This window comes from Plasmodium gaboni, chromosome 13 (assembly GCF_001602025.1).
Source record: "Plasmodium gaboni strain SY75 chromosome 13, whole genome shotgun sequence".
Taxonomy (NCBI): Eukaryota; Apicomplexa; class Aconoidasida; order Haemosporida; family Plasmodiidae; genus Plasmodium; species Plasmodium gaboni.
In genome coordinates this window covers 1235108-1255664 of record NC_031493.1, presented here as the reverse complement: position 1 = coordinate 1255664, position 20557 = coordinate 1235108, and the positions used below count along the sequence as shown (strand labels likewise).

The following is a 20557-nucleotide window of genomic DNA, read 5'->3' as shown; positions in this document are numbered from 1 at the left end:
AAATTCATGACATATGGATTCTTTTCATAAATGAAAGTCTCTAAGTAGGACTTGCACAGAAATATTTTACCCAGTTTCATTGATATCTCCTCTATAAAGAAAAGGAAATATATAAATATATAAAAAATATATAAATGTATATTATAATGACAAATAATAAATATATATATATAAAATACACTCACATATACATTTATTTTTCTATTATATTTACTAATATATAAATACGCTTAAAAAATTTACATACCACATAATTGTTCTGTTAAAGACTTTCTTATTTTTAATGAACTATTAAAGTTCAATTTATTTTCAAATGTCATATTATCATTTTGACTAATATTTTTTAACTCATTATTAAATACACTATTTTTTAATTCTTCCTGTGATTTATTCTGTGTATTATTCACACTGTTGATATTTATTTGTGGTAATAAAGTTTTTGTGTTATTTTCATTCGACACATTCATATTTTGAGATAAATTTAAATTGTTATTCACATGATAATTTAAATATGATAAATTATTACTTACGTCATTTCCTCCATTTAACAATATATTTTTTTTGTCACTAATAGAATTATTGAAACCGATATTCCCTTTGTCCATTTTTTATTTCTTTTTTAATAATAATAATAAATATAAAAATATTATATATTATAAAATGGACAAAGGGTTACAACAACAACAACAAAAAAAAAAAAAAAAAAATTCTCAATATTTTATATACATTTTATAATATATATGTAATTATAAATTATTACATTATAATATAAATAAAAGTTACATATATAATAATAAACCAATATAAAATTATTAAAAAAATTATATATATATATATATATATATATTATAATTATTTATCTTTTTTATTTCAAAACATATATAAATACATGTATTATATATATAATAATATTGCAAATGGAACAATATTAAGAAGGAATAAATAAATATATTAATAAAATGGACAAAGGGTTACAACAACAACAACAAAAAAAAAAAAAAAAAAATTCTCAATATTTTATATACATTTTATAATATATATGTATTTATAAATTATTACATTATAATATAAATAAAAGGTACATATATAATAATAAACCAATATAAAATTATTAAAAAAATTATATATATATATATATATATATATATTATAATTATTTATCTTTTTTATTTCAAAACATATATAAATACATGTATTATATATATAATAATATTGCAAATGGAACAATATTAAGAAGGAATAAATAAATATATTAAATATATATATATATATATATATTTTTATTGTGATATAAATTATATATACATATAATATATAAATATCTCTGCGATTATGAGGATTATTTATTTCTTTATAATAATTTTAAAAAAAATTATTTTAAAAATGACTAAAAATAAAATAATTCATAAAGTTTTATATTAAATAAGATTATATATAGAAAAATACAAAAAAAAAAATTAATTACAAAAAAAAATATTTTTTTATATATTTTATAAAACTCATTTACTTTTTTTTTTATTCTTAACTTTTTACATCCAAAAAAAAAAAAAAAAAAAAAAAAAAAAAAAAAAAAAAAAAAAAAAATATATATATATATAAATATATATAATTTATATACATATAAAACGAATACGTATATTTATTTTTTTTTTGGCTTTAAAAAAAAATAAAATTTGTTGCGCTTCAATAAAAAATACTATATTCTGTTTTTATATTATTTTATTTTTTTAATTTTTTAATAAAATGATATATTTTTTTATTTTATAATTTATTTTGAGAAAATAATTTATAAAATCATATTATATAAATATTAATTGAATAAAATATTTATTTTTTTATATTTTTTTTAATTATTATTAATTTTATATAACTATATAAAATTATTTTAATTTTAAAATGTACAGAGAACTATAACCATAAAAAGAATAGATTTATTTATTATTTATTTTTTTTATTTATATATTATATAATGTATATAATAGTATGATTAAAATAAAAAGATAAATGTTTAAATATAGAAATACCAGTTTAATATAAATAAATCCAAAGAACAAATATATATGAATAATATTATTATGTATATATTTTTATTATTATATGATTAGGTTACATTGTTTTGAATATTATTCGCATATATATGTTTTTCCCTTTTAACTAAAAAAGTGGAAAAAATGTAATTTATTATTCATAAGTTTTTTTTTTTTTTTTTTTTTTTTTTTTTTCATACTAAAAATAAAACTTATAAAAAAATTTTCATGTTATTAAAGATGAAAAAGGTATATATTAAATTATTCAAATGGAATAATACACACTGAAAATAAAAAAGACATTATAATTACAACATCTATTGTTTTACGTTCTCTTTTGAGGGAATTATTTTTTTTTGGTAAATTGATATATTAGTATGTATTACTTTCCATTCAATTATATAATTCATCTCTCGATATGGGATCAAATTAATTGTGTAAAAATAAAATGATCATAAAAAGGATTTATATATATATATATCATTCAGTGTAGTCTTATACTCAGCTTGTTGACATTATTTAATGCTTATTATATTCTCTACTTTGTGCTTTATTAAAACATAATATCATAGAAAATGTACCAGCATGTAATAATAATATCCACTTATAAAATAATACATGTTACAAGACCCAAATTTTAATAATTCACATGCATAATAATAAATATTATTAAAATAAAAATAAATGAGTTGCCTTATGTTTTATTAAGTTATTATTTTTATTTTTTTATTTTATTTTTTTTTTTTTTTAAGAGATGCATTTTAAAATATATAAATAAGTTTTATTTTCTTTTTTCACCCAATTTTTTTTGAACATTTATTTTATTATTTTTACATGTATATTATATGAGGCGTCTTTTTTTTTTTTTTTTTAAGACAACATGCATTTGAATAAATCTGATTCTCTTGAATATTAAATATACAACAGTTGCATAGATGTATATTTACACATTTACAAAAAGCATTAATTTTGATCTTTTGGAAAGTTTCAAAAGCTTTATTTTAATATATTATATATATATTTATATTTATATATATGAATTATAAAAATTATATACGAACCTTTTCCATTTTTCTGATGTCTTTTTTTTTGTTTTTTTTTTTTATTTCTTTTGGTTATTATTATATAAGATGTTCACAATATTATATATATTTTAACGAAATTTTGAAATATAAAAACATCTTTTCTTTAAATTTTATTGTTTTCATTTTTTGTTACTGTTCTGAGTTTTTTCTTTTTTTTTTTTTGTTTTAAATGATTTTTAAAAAGAATTCGTATTAATATTGTAATTTTTGCTTTTTTATTTATTTATTATATATATATATATATATATATACACATATATATATTTTTTGTGTAAATTACAACATAAAAAAAAGGTATAAACTGAATATTTTATCTTACCTTAGTTTTTAAGTTAAAAATATACTTTGTTTATATTAAGATCTTTAACATTACTTTACACATAATTTTTGTAATATATATATATATATATGTTATAGGAACAACCTCTATATACATAACATTGTTCTTATATATAATATATTTTGTTTGTGAATTTATATATATTTATATCTATATATGAAATCACACCAAATAAATTATACTTATATCATTATATCCCTGTTTATATATAATATATGATTACATAATTTTGTATGTGCATGGGTACAAGAAAATATTGTATTTTAAGGTATAATATATTTGTTTTAGTATTATTATTAAAATTGTAAAAATAATGAATTATCTTTGGAATGTAAAATATTTAGTCATCGTGTTTTTGATTTTCTTTGATTTATTTCTAGTGAAAGGTAGCCATGTACAAAATATAGTAGACGAAGTAAAATATCGTGAAGAAGTATGTAACGATGAGTTAGATCTATATCTTTTAATGGACTGTTCTGGAAGTATACGTCGTCAAAATTGGGTGAACCATGCAGTACCACTAGCTATGAAATTAATAAAACAATTAAATCTGAGTGAAAAGGCAATTCACTTATATGCTAATATTTTTTCAAACAATGCAAAAGAAATTATAAGATTACATAGTGATGCATCTAAAAACAAAGGGAAGGCTTTAGAAATTATAAAGTCACTCTTAGGAACAAATCTTCCATATGGTAAAACAAACTTAAGTGATGCACTCTTACAAGTAACAAAACATTTAAATGACAAAATCAATAGACCAAATGCAAATCAATTAGTTGTTATATTAACAGATGGTATTCCAGATAGTATACAAGATTCATTAAGAGAAGCAAGAAGATTAAATGATAATGGTGTTAAAATAGCTGTTTTTGGTATTGGACAAGGTATTAATGTAGCTTTCAATAGATTTCTTGTAGGTTGTCATCCATCTGATGGTAAATGTAGCATGTACGCTGATTCTGCATGGGAAAATGTAAAAAATGTTATCGGACCCTTTATGAAAGCTGTTTGTGTTGAAGTGGAAAAAACTGCAAATTGTGGAGTTTGGGGAGAATGGTCTCCATGCAGTGTAACTTGTGGTAAAGGTACCAGGTCAAGAAGAAGAGAAATCTTACACGAAGGATGTACAAGTGAATTACAAGAAGAATGTGAAGAAGAAAGTTGTCCTACCAAATGGGCACCATTAGATGTTCCAGAAGAACCTGAAGATGATCAACCTAGACCAAGAGGAGATAATTTTGCAATCGAAAAACCAGGCGATCATGTAATAGATAATTTTCCTCAAGAACCTTTACCAAATCCAGAAGAAAGGAAGGATGAAAATCAAGTCCAAGTTGATGTAGATGAAAATCCAGAAAATCCACCAATTTCAGACGTACCTCAACAAGAACCAAATGTACCTGAAGATTCAGAAAAAGAAGAACCTTCTGATGTTCCAGAAAAACCACAAGACGATCGAGAAGAGCCCTCAGATTTTCCAAAAAAACCTGAAAATAAGAACGATGATAACGACAATTTACCAAATGATAAAAATGATAGATATATTCCACACCCACCATTACCTCCAAAAGTTTTGGATAATGAAAGAAATGAAATTGATGAGAAACATAAATATAATAATGAAAATAGGCATTTACCTAATAGCGAAGATAGAGAAACGAGACCACATGGAAGACATAATGAAAATAGATCATACAATAGAAAATATAATGATACTCCAAAATATACAGAAAATGAAGAATATGAAAATGCAGATTATAATAAAAAAAAAGGAGGATCAGATAATAGATATAAAATTGCAGGTGGAATAGCTGGTGGATTAGCATTACTTGCATGTGCTGGACTTGCTTATAAATTCGTAGTACCAGCAGCTGCTGCACCCTTTGCCGGAGAACCTGCACCTTTTGATGAAGCATTAGGTGAAGAAGATAAAGATTTGGACGAACCTGAACAATTCAGATTACCTGAAGAAAACGATTGGAATTAAATATAATCCTTAAATAATATTTTATGTAATATAGTGAAACACACAACAAAAAAAAATAAATAAAATAAAATAAAATAATAATAATAAGGATAAAAAGGAATAATGTGAAATATATAAATATATATTTGTATATAATAGGATTGTTATAAAAATTATATATAATAGTAGCAAGATTAATAGGATTGTGTTAATTCTTTATTTTATTTTATATTATATTATTTTTTTTTTTTTTTTGTTCTTCTTTTTTCTTTTGGTATATCGCTATAATCTATTTTATTTACAAGGATATTTATTTATTATATATATATATATTTTTTTTTTTTTTTTTTATTATTTGTTGATTACTTTTATTTATTTTTTATACTCTCTTTAATTTATAATCACTTATATATCACTAATGATTGTGTTATTATAATATCAATTCGCCATATTTTTATATCTTCATATATTTATTTTATTTTAATTTAAACATTTTAGTAGAATAAAAGAAACCTATAATAAAAAATTTGATAATAACAAAAAAAAAAAAAAAAAAAAAATATCATCATAAACATACATTTTTATAATATATAGAAAAAAATTAAGAATACATATAAAAAATATATATATATATATTAAAATATTAATTACACAAATTTTTTTTTTTTTTTTTTTTTTTTTTTTTTTTTTTTTTTTTGAAGAAAATAAAAAAAAACAAAAAAAATGTTTACAAATTAGGTCTAAGAAATTAAATTATTTTAATTAAGAACAAAATATTGATTCAAAAACAAATTGTGGAATTTTTAAAAAATCGTCAATTATTTTTGATTCCTGTTTTTCATCATTTTGTTCATTATCCTTATAATCCTTATTTTTAATATTTAATTTTTCGCATATAACTTTAGAAAATTCATAATCGCATATTTGAAAATTTGTATTTAAATCTTCATTTATAATTTCATTAATATAGAATTCAGGATCATACGTTTTAAATTTTTTTATTAAATCTTTGAATTCATCCATTTCTTTTATACTCAATATATTTTTAATTTTTACATTTTTATTTTCGTTCATTTTACAAAAAAAATAAAATCGATTTTTTTTTTTTAAGTCATTATTAAAGTTTATTTGGTTCTTCAGTTCATATTTTTGGTAAGTCATATTATCAGTATTTTTATTTTGTGAACTATTGAATTGTGTCCAACTTTTTTTTGGAACGTATAAATTGATCAACTCATTTTGTGTTAATAATATTTCGTCTTTATTTAAATTTAACAATTTATTATACAGTACATATATTTCTTTAAAATGTTCGGTATCTTTATTTTTATGTGTTTTGTCTATATTTATTTTTGCAAAAAGGGATTCATAATATTTTTTGTAATATATATATAAATCTTGTTCTTTTATTAAAAAATTATTTTTATATAATACAAAATGTGTGTCTTCCTTATTTTTTTCTCTTCTTTTTACACTTCCAAAATCAGAATCATATGATTTATTATCCAAGGAGATACTTTCTTCACTTTTTAAATAATTATTTGAATATATATTATCATCATCAATTTTTTTATCATAAATATTATTATCATAAATGTTATTATCATAAATATTATTATCATAAATGTTATTATTGGATTTATTTTCAATATATTTATTATTCTGTCCATATTTATTTTTTTTATATTTATTTTCATGTTCATATTCTATATCATAGTTATCAATCATTTTATTATGTAAAAAATCATATGTAAGTAAGTTAAATTCATTATTCTTTATCTCTTTTATATCATTTTTATCCTTTACATAAAAAGCCCCTTCAAAATTATTTTTGGGTATATACGTTAACTGTATATATCTTTCGTATTCTTTTTGTTCCTTCCTTTTAATTGATATCATATAATTTTGATAAGATAAAATATTGACATATTCATTTTCATAAGCTTTTATATTATCCTGATTAATATTATGATATTCTTCATTTTTCATTTGTTTTCTCATTTCTTCAAAAATATGAGGCATTTGAGGTCCAATTATTTTATTATTTCCTTTCGTCTCTTTATACTTATTTTCACCTTGATATTTGAATTCCTTTTGGGTTATTTCTTTGTGTTCATCATTATTTTCAATATGTGAATATATTTGGTTATTATCAGGTTGTTTTTTTTGTATATCCTTTTTTATTTGTACATTGACACCAATGGGAATACCATCAATGTAATTATTATTTCTCAATAAAGTATAGGAAAGATTTTCATTAAAAAAGGTAAATGTTATGTCATCTGTAAAATTATGTTCTTCTCTATAATTTCGATTAGTAACAATATCTTCATATATATTATCATTTTCATCAATATAATCATATATATTTTTTCTTTCTATATTTTTTACTCTTTTATATATACTCGATATATAATTACAAGGTTTAAATTCATCTTCTTTTTCTTGTTCAGTTAAGTATTTCCTTTTCTTTTGTTCCTTTCTTTCTTTTTTCCTTTTTTCGGAAGCTAATAAATTCTTGTAATATACATAAAAATCATATTCATCATAATGTTTTGTTTTTTTATTAAACTCTTTTTTTATATCATTTAATTTATAATCTGTAAGTTTTGTTCCTAAAAAATCACACATTCTATATAATGTATATAAATAAATTTTACTTTCTTATTATTAACATGTTTAATTATAAATAAATAAATAAATATATATATATATATATATATTTATTTATTTATATATAAATATTATGCCATTTGTATTTTAACATATTAGCACAAAAAAAAAAAAAAAAAAAAAAAAAAAAAAAAAAAAAAAAAAAAAAATTAAAAATAAATGTGAATTTAATTGTAAATTTAAATATTAAATAGTAATCATATTATGATTTATGTTTATAAAAAAAAAAAGAAAAATCAAAAGATTAAATAAATTAATAAATAAACAAAGAATAGAATAAACAATTGATCGTATATACCTAAATATACTATTGAAGAAATAAATTGTTTTGATAATAATGAAAAATTAAAAATACATTTCAAATATATATATATATATTTATATATTTTTATGTGTATATAATAATACACTTAATAATTTCCTATTGTTTATAATATATATTATATTTAGATTTATTTTTAAACTTATTTATTTATTTTATTTTTTTTTTGTTTAAGTAATTTTTTTAATAACAAATGTGTTATCTTTCGAAATTTTGTTAATTTTTAATATTTTTGAAACGAATTATACATGTTATAAAAAAAAAAAAAAAAAAAAAATATGGTAGCACTTGAACTATAAGTGTTATATTTTCTTATTTTAAAAACTAGTATTTTTGAATATTTTGTTTATATATAATCTTTTATATTTATATGTATATACATTTTTATAGTTTTCTGGTATTATTCGTTTAAAATTTTTAATAATTATGTTCTTCTTAGAATATCATAATATATCTAGAAGTTGAGAATTTTATAATATTTATAATAATATTATAATGAATACCAAAAAGGAAGATTATAACAATGACAAATTATATCTCAAGTTATATGAATATATATCTAGAATAGATAAATTTTCTTCGAATGATATTAATTCACAAAATGAAAAGGAAAAGAGAAAATGTATTACAAAGCACAAAAAGAAAGACGAACATAAAAATTTTAACCATGAAACAATATCTAATTTTAATAAAAATGTGGGAAATGATAATAATACATTTAAAGAAAAAAATGAATACATAATAAAAAATGATAATATAAATTATGATAATCATAAGACATATGGAAATGTCCAAGATTATGATGAATATAAGGATTATCTATCGAACGACTCTTTAAGTGTTTATAGTTCATTTGATGAGGAAGAAAATGAATTAGATTCTTATATCACTCAAAATAAACAAAATGAAATTGATGAAAGAAATAAGGAAAATAGAAAAAATAATAATTTGCCTATTACATTATCTGATCAGGAAGAAATAAAAAAAGATAATCATTTACATATAAATAATATTACAGATAATATATTACATAATGTTTCAGAAGAGAAAAATTCATTTCATATTTCTAGTAAAAATGAACCTACCAATGATTCTTATAATTATATAGAAAATAAAGAAATTTCAGAGAAAAAAGAGGATAATAATATTTGTCAATATAAATTTAAAGAAACAGAAAAGAATAACAATATGGATATTTTTATGGAAATAGAAAACTATTATTTTATATATAAAATGAATAGAAAAATTGAAGAATATAAAAGTGTTAATGAAATGAAAATTATAAAAAGTGAAAGAAATGAAAAATTGTCTGAAATGTTTAAAAAGATTCATAACATTTTAACATATTATAAAGAAATAAAAAGTGAATTGAATAACTTAATAAAAAATAAACAGCTCATTTATAAAAATTTTTATTCTATTTTTTTACATTACTATTATAGATACTCAGAAGTTAAAATGATACAATTAAACAAAAGCAAAGTTGAGAAACGTTTAAAATATTATACAAATATTGAGCGTTTTGAAATGATTCTAGACAAAATGGAGAAAAATGTATATGCATATTTTATTGATATATATAAAACGTCCATGATAAAAAATAAACAAGTAGGAAAAAATGAACAATGTGTTGTTTTGTATGAGGGAGAAGGAGAATACACGAGTGATTATGAGGAGACAGATGAAGATTTGGTAGATGAAATGAAGGAAGACGAGGATTATGATGAAGAATATGATGTATATGATATATATGATATATATGATAATGTGGATGATGATCTATATGATAATATAGATGAAAATGTGGATAATGATATGTATGATAATATAGATGATCATGTGGATGGTGATATGTATGATAATATATATGATAGTTTAGATGATAATATAGATGATCATATTGATGGTAACATAGATAAACATATAAATGACCATTCAAAAGAAGAAATACATGATGATATAAGTCAAGATACTCAACAAAAAATGGACCTATCCCTCACATATAAAAAAAAAAAATCTTCCAAACTAAGTGACACGAATAAAAAAAATGTTACCAAAACTAAAAATCAAATTAAAGATAAAAAAAAAAATTCTTTCTCTTATATAAACAATAGTAGTACATTAGAAAATAATCAATCGGCAAGTTCCTCCTCTCATCTTTTGAATGAACTTTTTTTGAAAAGCATGGAATGTAATTTTTTAAATAATATTGATGACGACAACTTTAAAAGAGAAATATACAAAAAATTACTAAACAAAAATAAAATAGATAAAAATAAAGAAAAAAGAAAAAAAAAACGTCATATAAACAAATGGAATGAAAGAAATGAAATTCATTCTATGTTACACTTTTCAGAAAAGGCCATTAAATTTTTTAAAAAAAATAATACATATTTCAACTCAAAAGGGAAAATTCTAAAATATCAATCAATTATTAAAAGAATATTAAAATATATTATAAACTTATTTAGGGACGTCTTAAATAATACTGATTTAAATATTAATTGGACCAAAGAAGATAGAGACAAATATGTGCATGATAACCATTATGAAAATAGAAGAACCTATGAAATTAATGATACAATATATAGAAATTCATTGAAAAATCACGAAACAAATATTAATATTAATATTAATAATAATGATATTATAAGCTGTGGTGAACATATTAATAGGAATTTGGAAAATGTTCCTACGAATAATAATGAAATAAAACTTTTTTCAAATACACAAAATGAAAATTATAGTATTAACCAAAATGGGAATGAAAACGAGAATGGATTATTACAACAAAATATAGAAAATGAAGAAAAAATGAATGCAAATTTTATTACACATGAAGATATAAAAAAATCTAATATATATGACAATAATATATATAAAATTTCTACTATTAATAATTTAATTAAAAATCATTCTTTATTACAAACAAATGATGAAAACGAAATTGACAAAATATATAATAATGTGAATATAATATATTTCAATAAATATATAGATGAGTTTGAATATTATAAGAAATACAAAATAAAATGTTATTGTATGAAAGATATCATAAATTTTATTTATAAAAAATCATTAAATGATGAAAATAATATATATATAGATGATTATAACTCATTGGAAAGTATATATGTGAGTACAAGATTAAAAATTTTAAATAATAATATTTTAAAAAATTTTGAATATTTCTTTGATAAAGATATTTGTAAATATATAAAAAATGTGTGTCTATTAGCTATATATATTTCAAAATTAGAATCAGATTTATTTTTTTATATATTTAATAATAATCTAAATTCTTCTATTAATATTATACTCAATAGTATTGGTGTAAGTATATATGATAATATTAGTGAGAAAATTTATGAATTAAATAATATGAAAATTATAAGAAAAATTATTCAAATTATTTATGTAGATATAATTGATATATATACTGATGATTCTTATAATATTATACATGATTATTTGAAACGAATATGTGAAACATTGAAAGAGAGATTATTATATATAATAGAAATGTATATCTCATATTATACTAAAAATGTTAATTATAATAATATTATTCCTTATATATGTTTCCAACCAATAAAAAAAAAATTTACCAACATAATTAATGGCTTTTTATATGATGATTATATAGTAAGCAGTAATTATGAAATAATAAATCATGAGACTACAAAAAAAAATAAGGACCAACTTTTGAATAATACACAAGACAAATTTTATGATATAAATATTTTTTATTCTGATAATATTAATTATGTAGAAAAAAAAATAGACAATATATCTTCTAATAATATATATAATCCAAATGATAAGTATATGGAAATCTCTGAAAATGATGATTATTCTAGTGAAAGTATAGAAAGTGATAATAATTATAAAGAACATGAATATAATATAAATATATTGAATGAAAATAATGTATACAAATCTTTCTCATTTAATAATATTCAATTTAATATAGATACTAGTTTTTCCTTAAGAGGAATAGATTTGAATATAATAGGAACCATTCTAATTTTAAAAACTATTAATTTTATAATTGAAGAAAATACTTTTATAGATTTATTCAAAGAATGTTTAGAAAATACATTTAATTCTATAACATATATATATAAGCAATATATAAAAAAACATGATGATATGTTTAATTCAAATATTTATCTTATAAAAAATTTAAGTTTCTTACTTTATTTATTTTATAAAGTCACTAAGGATAATGATTTTTTAAATAATTATTTACATAACGATTTAACAGATCATTTATTATTTAATATAACACATAAAGAAAGTAAAAAGAATGATCAAAAATACAAAACAGGAAAAGATAGTAATAATAAAAATGAAATAACAGCAGTAGAAAATGAAGGTTCTATTTTTAATTTTATTAAACGAGTGTATACTGTATCTTCAAATGCTGATGTGCAAAGTAAAATTTTAAATACGTTTAATGAGAGCTTATATAATTTTATTATAACCACCATATCGAAAGGTAAATAAAAATATTTACAATAACAAAATAAAATGAATAAATAAATAAATAAATAAATATATATATATATATATATATATATATATATATATATATTATCACTTTTTAATTTTCCTTATGGAAATGTTTTAATATCCATATGATTATATTAATTATTATTCATTTTATTTATTTATTTATTTATTATTTTTTTTTCCTTCCAGTGTGTGCTCCTCTAATTATTATCCTTTCGAATGAATATAACGATTACACAAATGAGAATGACATAAAAGAAGTACTATATAATTGGATGAATGGAAAGAAAAAAGAAAAAGAAGAAGAACATAACAACGTTAATTCTAGAAAAGATATGTTTTCGTTTTTGAAAGAACTTGATTTTGAACAGCTTAAGGAATATACAATAAATATAAACGAGCAGAAAAATCAAGAACTAAGTAATAAAAATATGGATGATATAAAGAATGAGTTACAATCATTTCGTCAAAAAATATACTCTTTGTTTCCTAAGATTTATTTTTATATAAAATTATTTATTTGTTCAAATACTGATAGATACAACGAAAACAATTTCTTTTACGTTCTGTTTGATTATATAATAGGAGTCTTAAAATATAAAATAATATATATGTTAAGGTAAGGAAAAGAACACAAAAAGGAAAAAATATACATACATATATATATATATTTGTACGTGTGAATATTTAGTTTTGTATGCATATTCCATATAATAAGTGTATATACTCTTATATTTTATTATAATTATTAAAACCACATTTTATTATTTATTATTATTATTTATTTTTTTTTTTTTCTCCCTTTATAGTGAATTGTATTTTCTACTAAGATGTAAATATTCAAAACAGATTTCAAGTATTTTTGAAGAAAATTATATTAATGACATATTTCTTTTTTTAAATTCGAAAGAGCAATATTCATGCGTTTTTTCAGATATACATCAATATTATGATATGAAAAAAAATTATAATTTTTTGTAATTAATGTTTTCTTTTTTTTTTTTTTTGAAAATCAATTTTTTATATTTAATTTTAATTAACACAAAAAAAAAAAAAAAAAAAAAAAAAAAAAAAAAAAAAAACACACAAAAAAAATAGAATAGAATAAATGCACAACGTGTAACGGATTTAATATGGCTCATTTATAATATATTATAAAATATAATTTAAAATAAAATATATTATGTATATGTTTATTTTTATATACTTTGAATTAAGCATTTTCTTCAATAGAATAATCTATATAATATACTCCCTTGTCTGATGAAAAAATAATTTTTCGGTTTTTATATCTTATAAAATAGGACCACTTAAAATAAAAAAGGCCCTTAGGTAATTGAACGGTTTTATAAAATACAAATGTAGATAAATTGAAAATAAAAATTTGATTTTCTACTAATATAAATAACATATTTTCTACAGATTTGTGTATGTCTAATATTTTTTTTTTTAGTTTTCTGATTCGATACATATCTATAGCTTTTTTAAAATCAAATATGATTAATCTTTTACCATTTTTTGCTACAATAATTTTTTCATCATCTAAAAATTTACCATGACTTATAAATTTAGAGGAAAAGTCTACACAAAAAATTAACTCATGTTCACATTTTTCAGCATCAGCAAAAATTTGTAAGACACGAATATGACATTTCCCAAAATTATTTTTATAACATAATAAATAATTTATATTAAAATCAAAAATTACAATATTTTTTAAAAAATTTTTGTAAAAATAACTAGAAAAATTACTTGTTATATCATATATGAATAAACTTTTTGAATTATTAAATAATATATAATTCTCATAATAAATTACTTGTTTATTATTTGATACATCTAAATTAATCTTTTGAAGAAATTGATATGATCTTACACAAAAAACATCAATACAACTTTCATAACATATATATATATTATTCTTGTTAATATATATTGATTTTATACTATTATTTCTGAACATACATAAAATATGATACTTTTTAATTATCTCACCATTATTATTATTATTATTATTATTTATATTATTGTGATTATTTAGTTCCTTTTTACTTATAACCACATCGTCTATAGTTGACTTGCTATAGTTTTCTTTCTTTAATTCATCTCTATTATGCAAATCGCTTATACATTTGTTCTCATCGTCTGTAATATTATTATTATTATAAACATATGATATATTCGTATTTGTTTCTTTATTTTCTTTAATTGTTATTTTGTATAAACAAACTTTCCCCGTAAGAGATCCTAAAAAATAAAATAAATAAATATATATATATATATATATATATATATATATATATATATATGTGGATGTATTTATTTTTTTTTTTTTTCTTAAACAAATATAAATGAAAAAAAAATAAATAAAACCTACCAGTACATATATAATTATTATCTGTATATAAAACAACTATAGGGTCTGATAATAATGTCTGGATACAATTATATAATACAAATTGTTTTCCTGTTGAATTATCTTTTTCTCCTTTTTTATTTAGAGTATAACAATTACTTATTTTCTTAAAACATTTATTAAATACTTTGGTTTCATTATTCATTTTTTTTTTTTTTTTTTTTTAATATTTCTTGTAGTATATATTATTTTTTAATCATGCCATTATTCTCATTTTTTACAGAATATCGTAATTATTTCATAAAAAAAAAATATATATATACATAATTTATTATATATTATTATAAGTTAATAATTTAAAATAAAAATTTATATTTATTTGGATTAAAAAAAAGTTATAATTCAAAAATTAACATTATTTATAAATTTTATATATAATATACGGTTTATTCAATTCATAAATAAATCGTTTTTTGTTTAATAATACTCATATATGAATCATTTAAATTTATAGTATATTTAAAAGCTAATAAATTACTTTTTTTTTTTTTTAATAAAAATATACAAATGAATACATATAAATAAATATATTACTTATATATATTATAACCCAATATAAATATTATATGGGCCAATTTTTTTAAAATAATCAATACATATAAACCTTTAGATGAAAATAATAATATTATTATAAAATGAACAAAAAATATATATTATGAAATATATTATATTATATATATAATTTGTTTGATTTTATATTTATATTATATGAAGCATTTATATAATATATTATATAATATAATAAAAATTGATGAGATTGTTAGTTTTTATGAGAAATGAAAAAATAAATATATATAATTTGAGTTCAAAAAAATAATGGAATTATATAAGGTTAATATTTAAAAATGTTATCATTAATAATAAAATATATATATATGAAAGTAGAAAGTGCTAGAACGTTTAGAAAAAAATATAAATGGTATAGAATTTTTAATTATAATAATTTTAAGACTACATTAAAAAAATGTATCTAATTATATACATATATTATTATTACAACACCTTTTATGGAAACAACTATTTATATATATATATATATATATATATATTTTTTTTCTCGTAAATTTCCTCTTCAAATTAATATTTCTTTATTGTTCCTTATTGTAGATAATATGATTTACTGTTTATTTTTAAAAGACACAAATTATAATTAACGCATGATATAATTAAACGAATATATATTATAAATCCATTAGAACGTTATCTTCATTTTCCTCTTTTATAAATGGTTCTAATAAATAAGAGGTAAAATCAATTGTATTTGTTTTTTCGTTTAAATTTTTATCATACTTCCAGAAACTATATAAGGATAGATTAACAAGATAAGTTTCTGAATATTGTAAATTAGAAATATAAATATAATTGGAATGAACATCTTGCTCTTCTAAATGCTTTATTATTTTTTCTTCCCTACAATGTTTAATATCTTCAACGTATCCTAAAAAATATATATGAATTAGATGAAAACATAAGGTGTACTGAATTATATTCTGTAATAGGTTATATACTTATAAGGTTATACCTATATATATATATATATATATATATATATATAATGGTGCTTATTGAAATATATCTATACAAATATACCTTTAACAATATTCCTCCTGAATTACAATATTTAATTTATACTTATTGAATTATACTCTATGATATGCACATATTTTTAGGTCATTGCCAACATAATATTTACAAAAAAGATAGCGATATATTAAAAATGAAATAAAATAAAATTACCTGCCACTTTTGCCATATATTTAAAATAACTTTTCTGGCCTACAGTTTCTATAGGTGTAGCTTTAGAAAAAATCTTTTGATCAAGAAACATATAGCAAATTTCAAAAAAATAGGGTGAAGGCAAGTCAAACAATTCGTTAGGGTTTTTATATTCTTGTTCTTTTATATTTATAAAATTCTTTATATAAAACCAAAAGGGGAATTCTACATCTACATACGCATACGAAGAAAGAGAAATAGCTATATAAATTGGAATCCACTGCCTTTCCCCAGCTTTCATTTCTTTGATTTCAAATCCCTTTAAAGAAAAATATGAGGTACAAAAGTAATAATATAAATATAAATAAATAAATAAATAAATATATATATATATATATATATATATATATATATATATGTGTATATGTTTTTGTTACACTATTTATTATTTTCTTATATTTCATTGTATTATTTATATATTTTATTTTTCTTTTTAACTTCAATAAATTCTATTTCTACATTGGGTATATCTACTAAAGCTTTCACGACAATCAATTCTCCAATTGCTTTATCATATAAAGACATATTTACAGCATCATTTAAAAATAGCTTAGCATATTGTAAATTATTGTAATAATAAGAAGAATTTATTTTGAGGGGTAGATATTCAATATCTATATCAATGTTTATTAATGCTTTATTTAATATAGTAGCTTTGCTTATATCAATATTATCAATATATATTTTTTCATCATTAATAGATAAATCATTTTCTCCTACTTCTACATTATCTAAATAAGAATATATATTATGTATATTTTCTCTACAATTAAAATCATTATTTTTTCTTGATCTTATATATGCTCCATTATTTAAAGTATATTCATATAAATTACTAGGTAAAGGAATATCATCTGAATAAGTAAGAAATGTAGTAATTATTTTATAATATCTATCATATATAGATTTATACACAAGTATCTTTATATCATTTTTATACTTATCTTCAGAATGTTCCGTGTTCTCTAATTCATATATATTATTTTCTATTTTATCTAATAATGCTTCTGCTATCATTCTTGTATTTTCGTCAATTTGTATATTTTGATTTCCATATAAAAGCTGATTTCGTAGATACTGAATATAATAAAACGATAAACATACTTCTGTATTTTTTAAAGGTAAAGGAGGAAAATCAACAACAACTATATTTTCTAAATCATTATTAATTTTTTTCTCATTTGATAATTTATTTAAAGGTTCATAAGAACTGAATGTATCATCTTCATTATGAGCTCTTCTAGGATTCTTACGATTCAAATGAAATAAACTCTTTCTCTTACTTCTATTTTCTGTATTATCTGTTATTGATGACCTTTTCTTTGTTTTGTTTTTCTTTTTAAATATAGCAAACACATCATCCATATTGGAAGATAATAATATTTTTTTAAAAATATTATATAGGAGCAAAAATGTATATTAATATATAACTGAAATGTAGAAATGTAACACAAATATATATTTTCTTTTTTTTTTCTTTTTTATTTTTTTTGCGATTATATAAAATATTTTCGATTCAAATTGTGTGTATCCATTTATAAATATATATATATATATATATCCTTTTCTAATATAAATATTATTGTTTTTTCTCCTATATTACACGTTCTCCTCAATATTAGGAGATATTTAATAATAAAAAAAAAGAGAGAGACCTAATAAAATAATTATTACATTATCTATATTATATTGAGTTTTTTTCAGAAAACTATATAATATACAAAGAAATATTTATAAAACAAAAAAAAAAGTATAAAAAAAGGAATGATTCTTGAGATTATTATGAACTTTTTTTTTTTTTTTATGTATTTAAAATTTTGTCTTTATTAAGACATATATAAGTCTACGCATGAATTCTAATATATTTTAAATTTATTATTAAAAAAAATTTTAAATAAAAATTAATTGAACAAAAAAAAAAAAAAAAAAATATTTAAATATTATATATATATATATATATATATATTATACCTATTTAATATGGTAAACATAAAAAGAAAATTATTTATAAAACAGAAAACATAAAAATATGAAATTTTATATATCCTTATTTTATATCATATATAAAATAAAGAAAAAGAAAAAATATAAAAAAATAATAATAATAATAAGAAGAAGAAAATAATGAAAAACACACATATTCATTTGAATATAAGAAATATGAATAGTGTCAATTTATTTGAAATTATTAATATTTATGAAAATTCATTATTCAGTATAATATTATCTTCATATAAGTACAATATTGTACAATATCTTTTTTCCGTTATAATTTTTTTTTTTCATGTCATATTTCCATATACGTTTATATTACCAACATTTTGTAGATTTTCTATAATGCAAATTTTTTAAAAATTGATATTTAAAATTATTCTTTATAGATCCATATATCTGATTGTATTTTCTCACACGTTATCATATTTTCTATGCATAATATGTTATCTCATACATTTTATATTGTACTATCATTATCATTAAAAGTGATTTCAATGATTTCTTCCTTCTCCTTAAAGAGAATATCATCATTATGTTCAAATGCTTCATCCATTACATTTGAATTGTTATCATCATTATTATTCTTCATAACTAATAATCCTACACTAGAGAATATTAACATACATACAGCTATACTTCCTGCTGTGTATATAACGACATTCAAATTCTTTGATCGAGAAAATCTTTGATCATCGGTATCATCATCAGTAGTACTTTCCGAACTATGAGTATCATCTGTTTCTGACTCTTTTTCTGGTTCTTTTTCTTCTTCTCTTTCTTCTTTTTCTTCTTCTTCTTTCTCTCCTGTTTCTCCTGAATTTGTCAGCATTTCAGTTTCACTATCAGAAGGATTATTTGTATTTAGTTCACCATGATTTGTAGGTTTAATATCTACGAGTTTTTCAGTTGTTTGCTCTATACCACGATTATCACGTTGATTTGATTGCATTATTTTTTTCTGGCTTTCTTCGTATTCATTTATAATTACATTAAGTTCCTTTTTCAATTCAATATTTAATTTATTTTTTAATGAGTTTAATATATTTGTTTTCATTTGTGTTTCATGAGCTCTTATGAACTCATCACTTTTATTTAATAAGTTATCCACTTTTAACAACAAACTATTTTGTATATGATTTAACCATTTTTCTTCCAAACCATGTCTGAGATTTATATCTCTGTTTTTTATTATTTCATCTTTTTCTTTTGTTAGTTCTTGTTTTATTATTTTCACCATATTAGATTCTAGTATATTTTTTATTTGTTGTTCTGTTCTTGCTAAATCGACTTTTTTTCTTTCCAATTCTCTTTGTTTTCTCAATGCTTCTTCTTGTTTCAATTTTAATAGTTGTTGTTTTCTTGCTTCCTCTGCTTTTTGCCTTTTAATTGCTTCTTCTTTCAATCTTTCTTCCTCAGCTTTTTGCCTTTTAATTGCTTCT

The 20557-nt window shown here is 19.0% G+C and overlaps 7 protein-coding genes across 7 annotated transcripts in view; 2 read left to right on the top strand and 5 right to left on the bottom strand.

Annotated features, from left to right (window-relative positions):
• PGSY75_1336000 (hypothetical protein) overlaps positions 1-605 on the bottom strand; it is a gene marked incomplete at both ends in the record, with an annotated part of 1288 nt that extends 683 nt beyond the window's left edge. The window contains 2 exons of the mRNA XM_018787407.1: positions 1-91; positions 248-605. The exon at positions 1-91 is cut by the window's left edge and continues 352 nt beyond it. Of these exons, the coding sequence (XP_018640149.1) occupies positions 1-91; positions 248-605 (449 nt within the window). The remainder of the gene's footprint in view (positions 92-247) is intronic.
• Positions 606-3765: 3160 nt separating this feature from the next.
• Positions 3766-5442, top strand: PGSY75_1335900 (sporozoite surface protein 2; the record flags this gene model as incomplete). The annotated part of the gene is made up of 1 exon (XM_018787406.1): positions 3766-5442. One exon carries the CDS (start codon positions 3766-3768, stop codon positions 5440-5442), a length of 1677 nt encoding a protein of 558 aa, XP_018640148.1.
• Positions 5443-6183: 741 nt separating this feature from the next.
• On the bottom strand, positions 6184-8052 carry PGSY75_1335800 (hypothetical protein; the record flags this gene model as incomplete). Its single annotated transcript, XM_018787405.1, has 1 exon — positions 6184-8052. One exon carries the CDS (start codon positions 8050-8052, stop codon positions 6184-6186), a length of 1869 nt encoding a protein of 622 aa, XP_018640147.1.
• Positions 8053-8911: 859 nt separating this feature from the next.
• Positions 8912-13912, top strand: PGSY75_1335700 (hypothetical protein; the record flags this gene model as incomplete). The annotated part of the gene is made up of 3 exons (XM_018787404.1): positions 8912-12917; positions 13121-13550; positions 13741-13912. 3 exons carry the CDS (start codon positions 8912-8914, stop codon positions 13910-13912), a joined length of 4608 nt encoding a protein of 1535 aa, XP_018640146.1.
• Positions 13913-14144: 232 nt separating this feature from the next.
• Positions 14145-15492, bottom strand: PGSY75_1335600 (hypothetical protein; the record flags this gene model as incomplete). The annotated part of the gene is made up of 2 exons (XM_018787403.1): positions 14145-15178; positions 15309-15492. 2 exons carry the CDS (start codon positions 15490-15492, stop codon positions 14145-14147), a joined length of 1218 nt encoding a protein of 405 aa, XP_018640145.1.
• Positions 15493-16528: 1036 nt separating this feature from the next.
• On the bottom strand, positions 16529-18488 carry PGSY75_1335500 (hypothetical protein; the record flags this gene model as incomplete). The annotated part of the gene is made up of 3 exons (XM_018787402.1): positions 16529-16785; positions 17085-17382; positions 17562-18488. The coding sequence occupies 3 exons, from the start codon at positions 18486-18488 to the stop codon at positions 16529-16531; spliced, it is 1482 nt and encodes a 493-aa protein (XP_018640144.1).
• Positions 18489-19575: 1087 nt separating this feature from the next.
• Positions 19576-20557, bottom strand: PGSY75_1335450 (reticulocyte binding protein 7; the record flags this gene model as incomplete). Its single annotated transcript, XM_018787401.1, has 1 exon — positions 19576-20557. A coding segment is annotated over one exon (982 nt), but the record flags the coding sequence as incomplete, so codon positions are not given.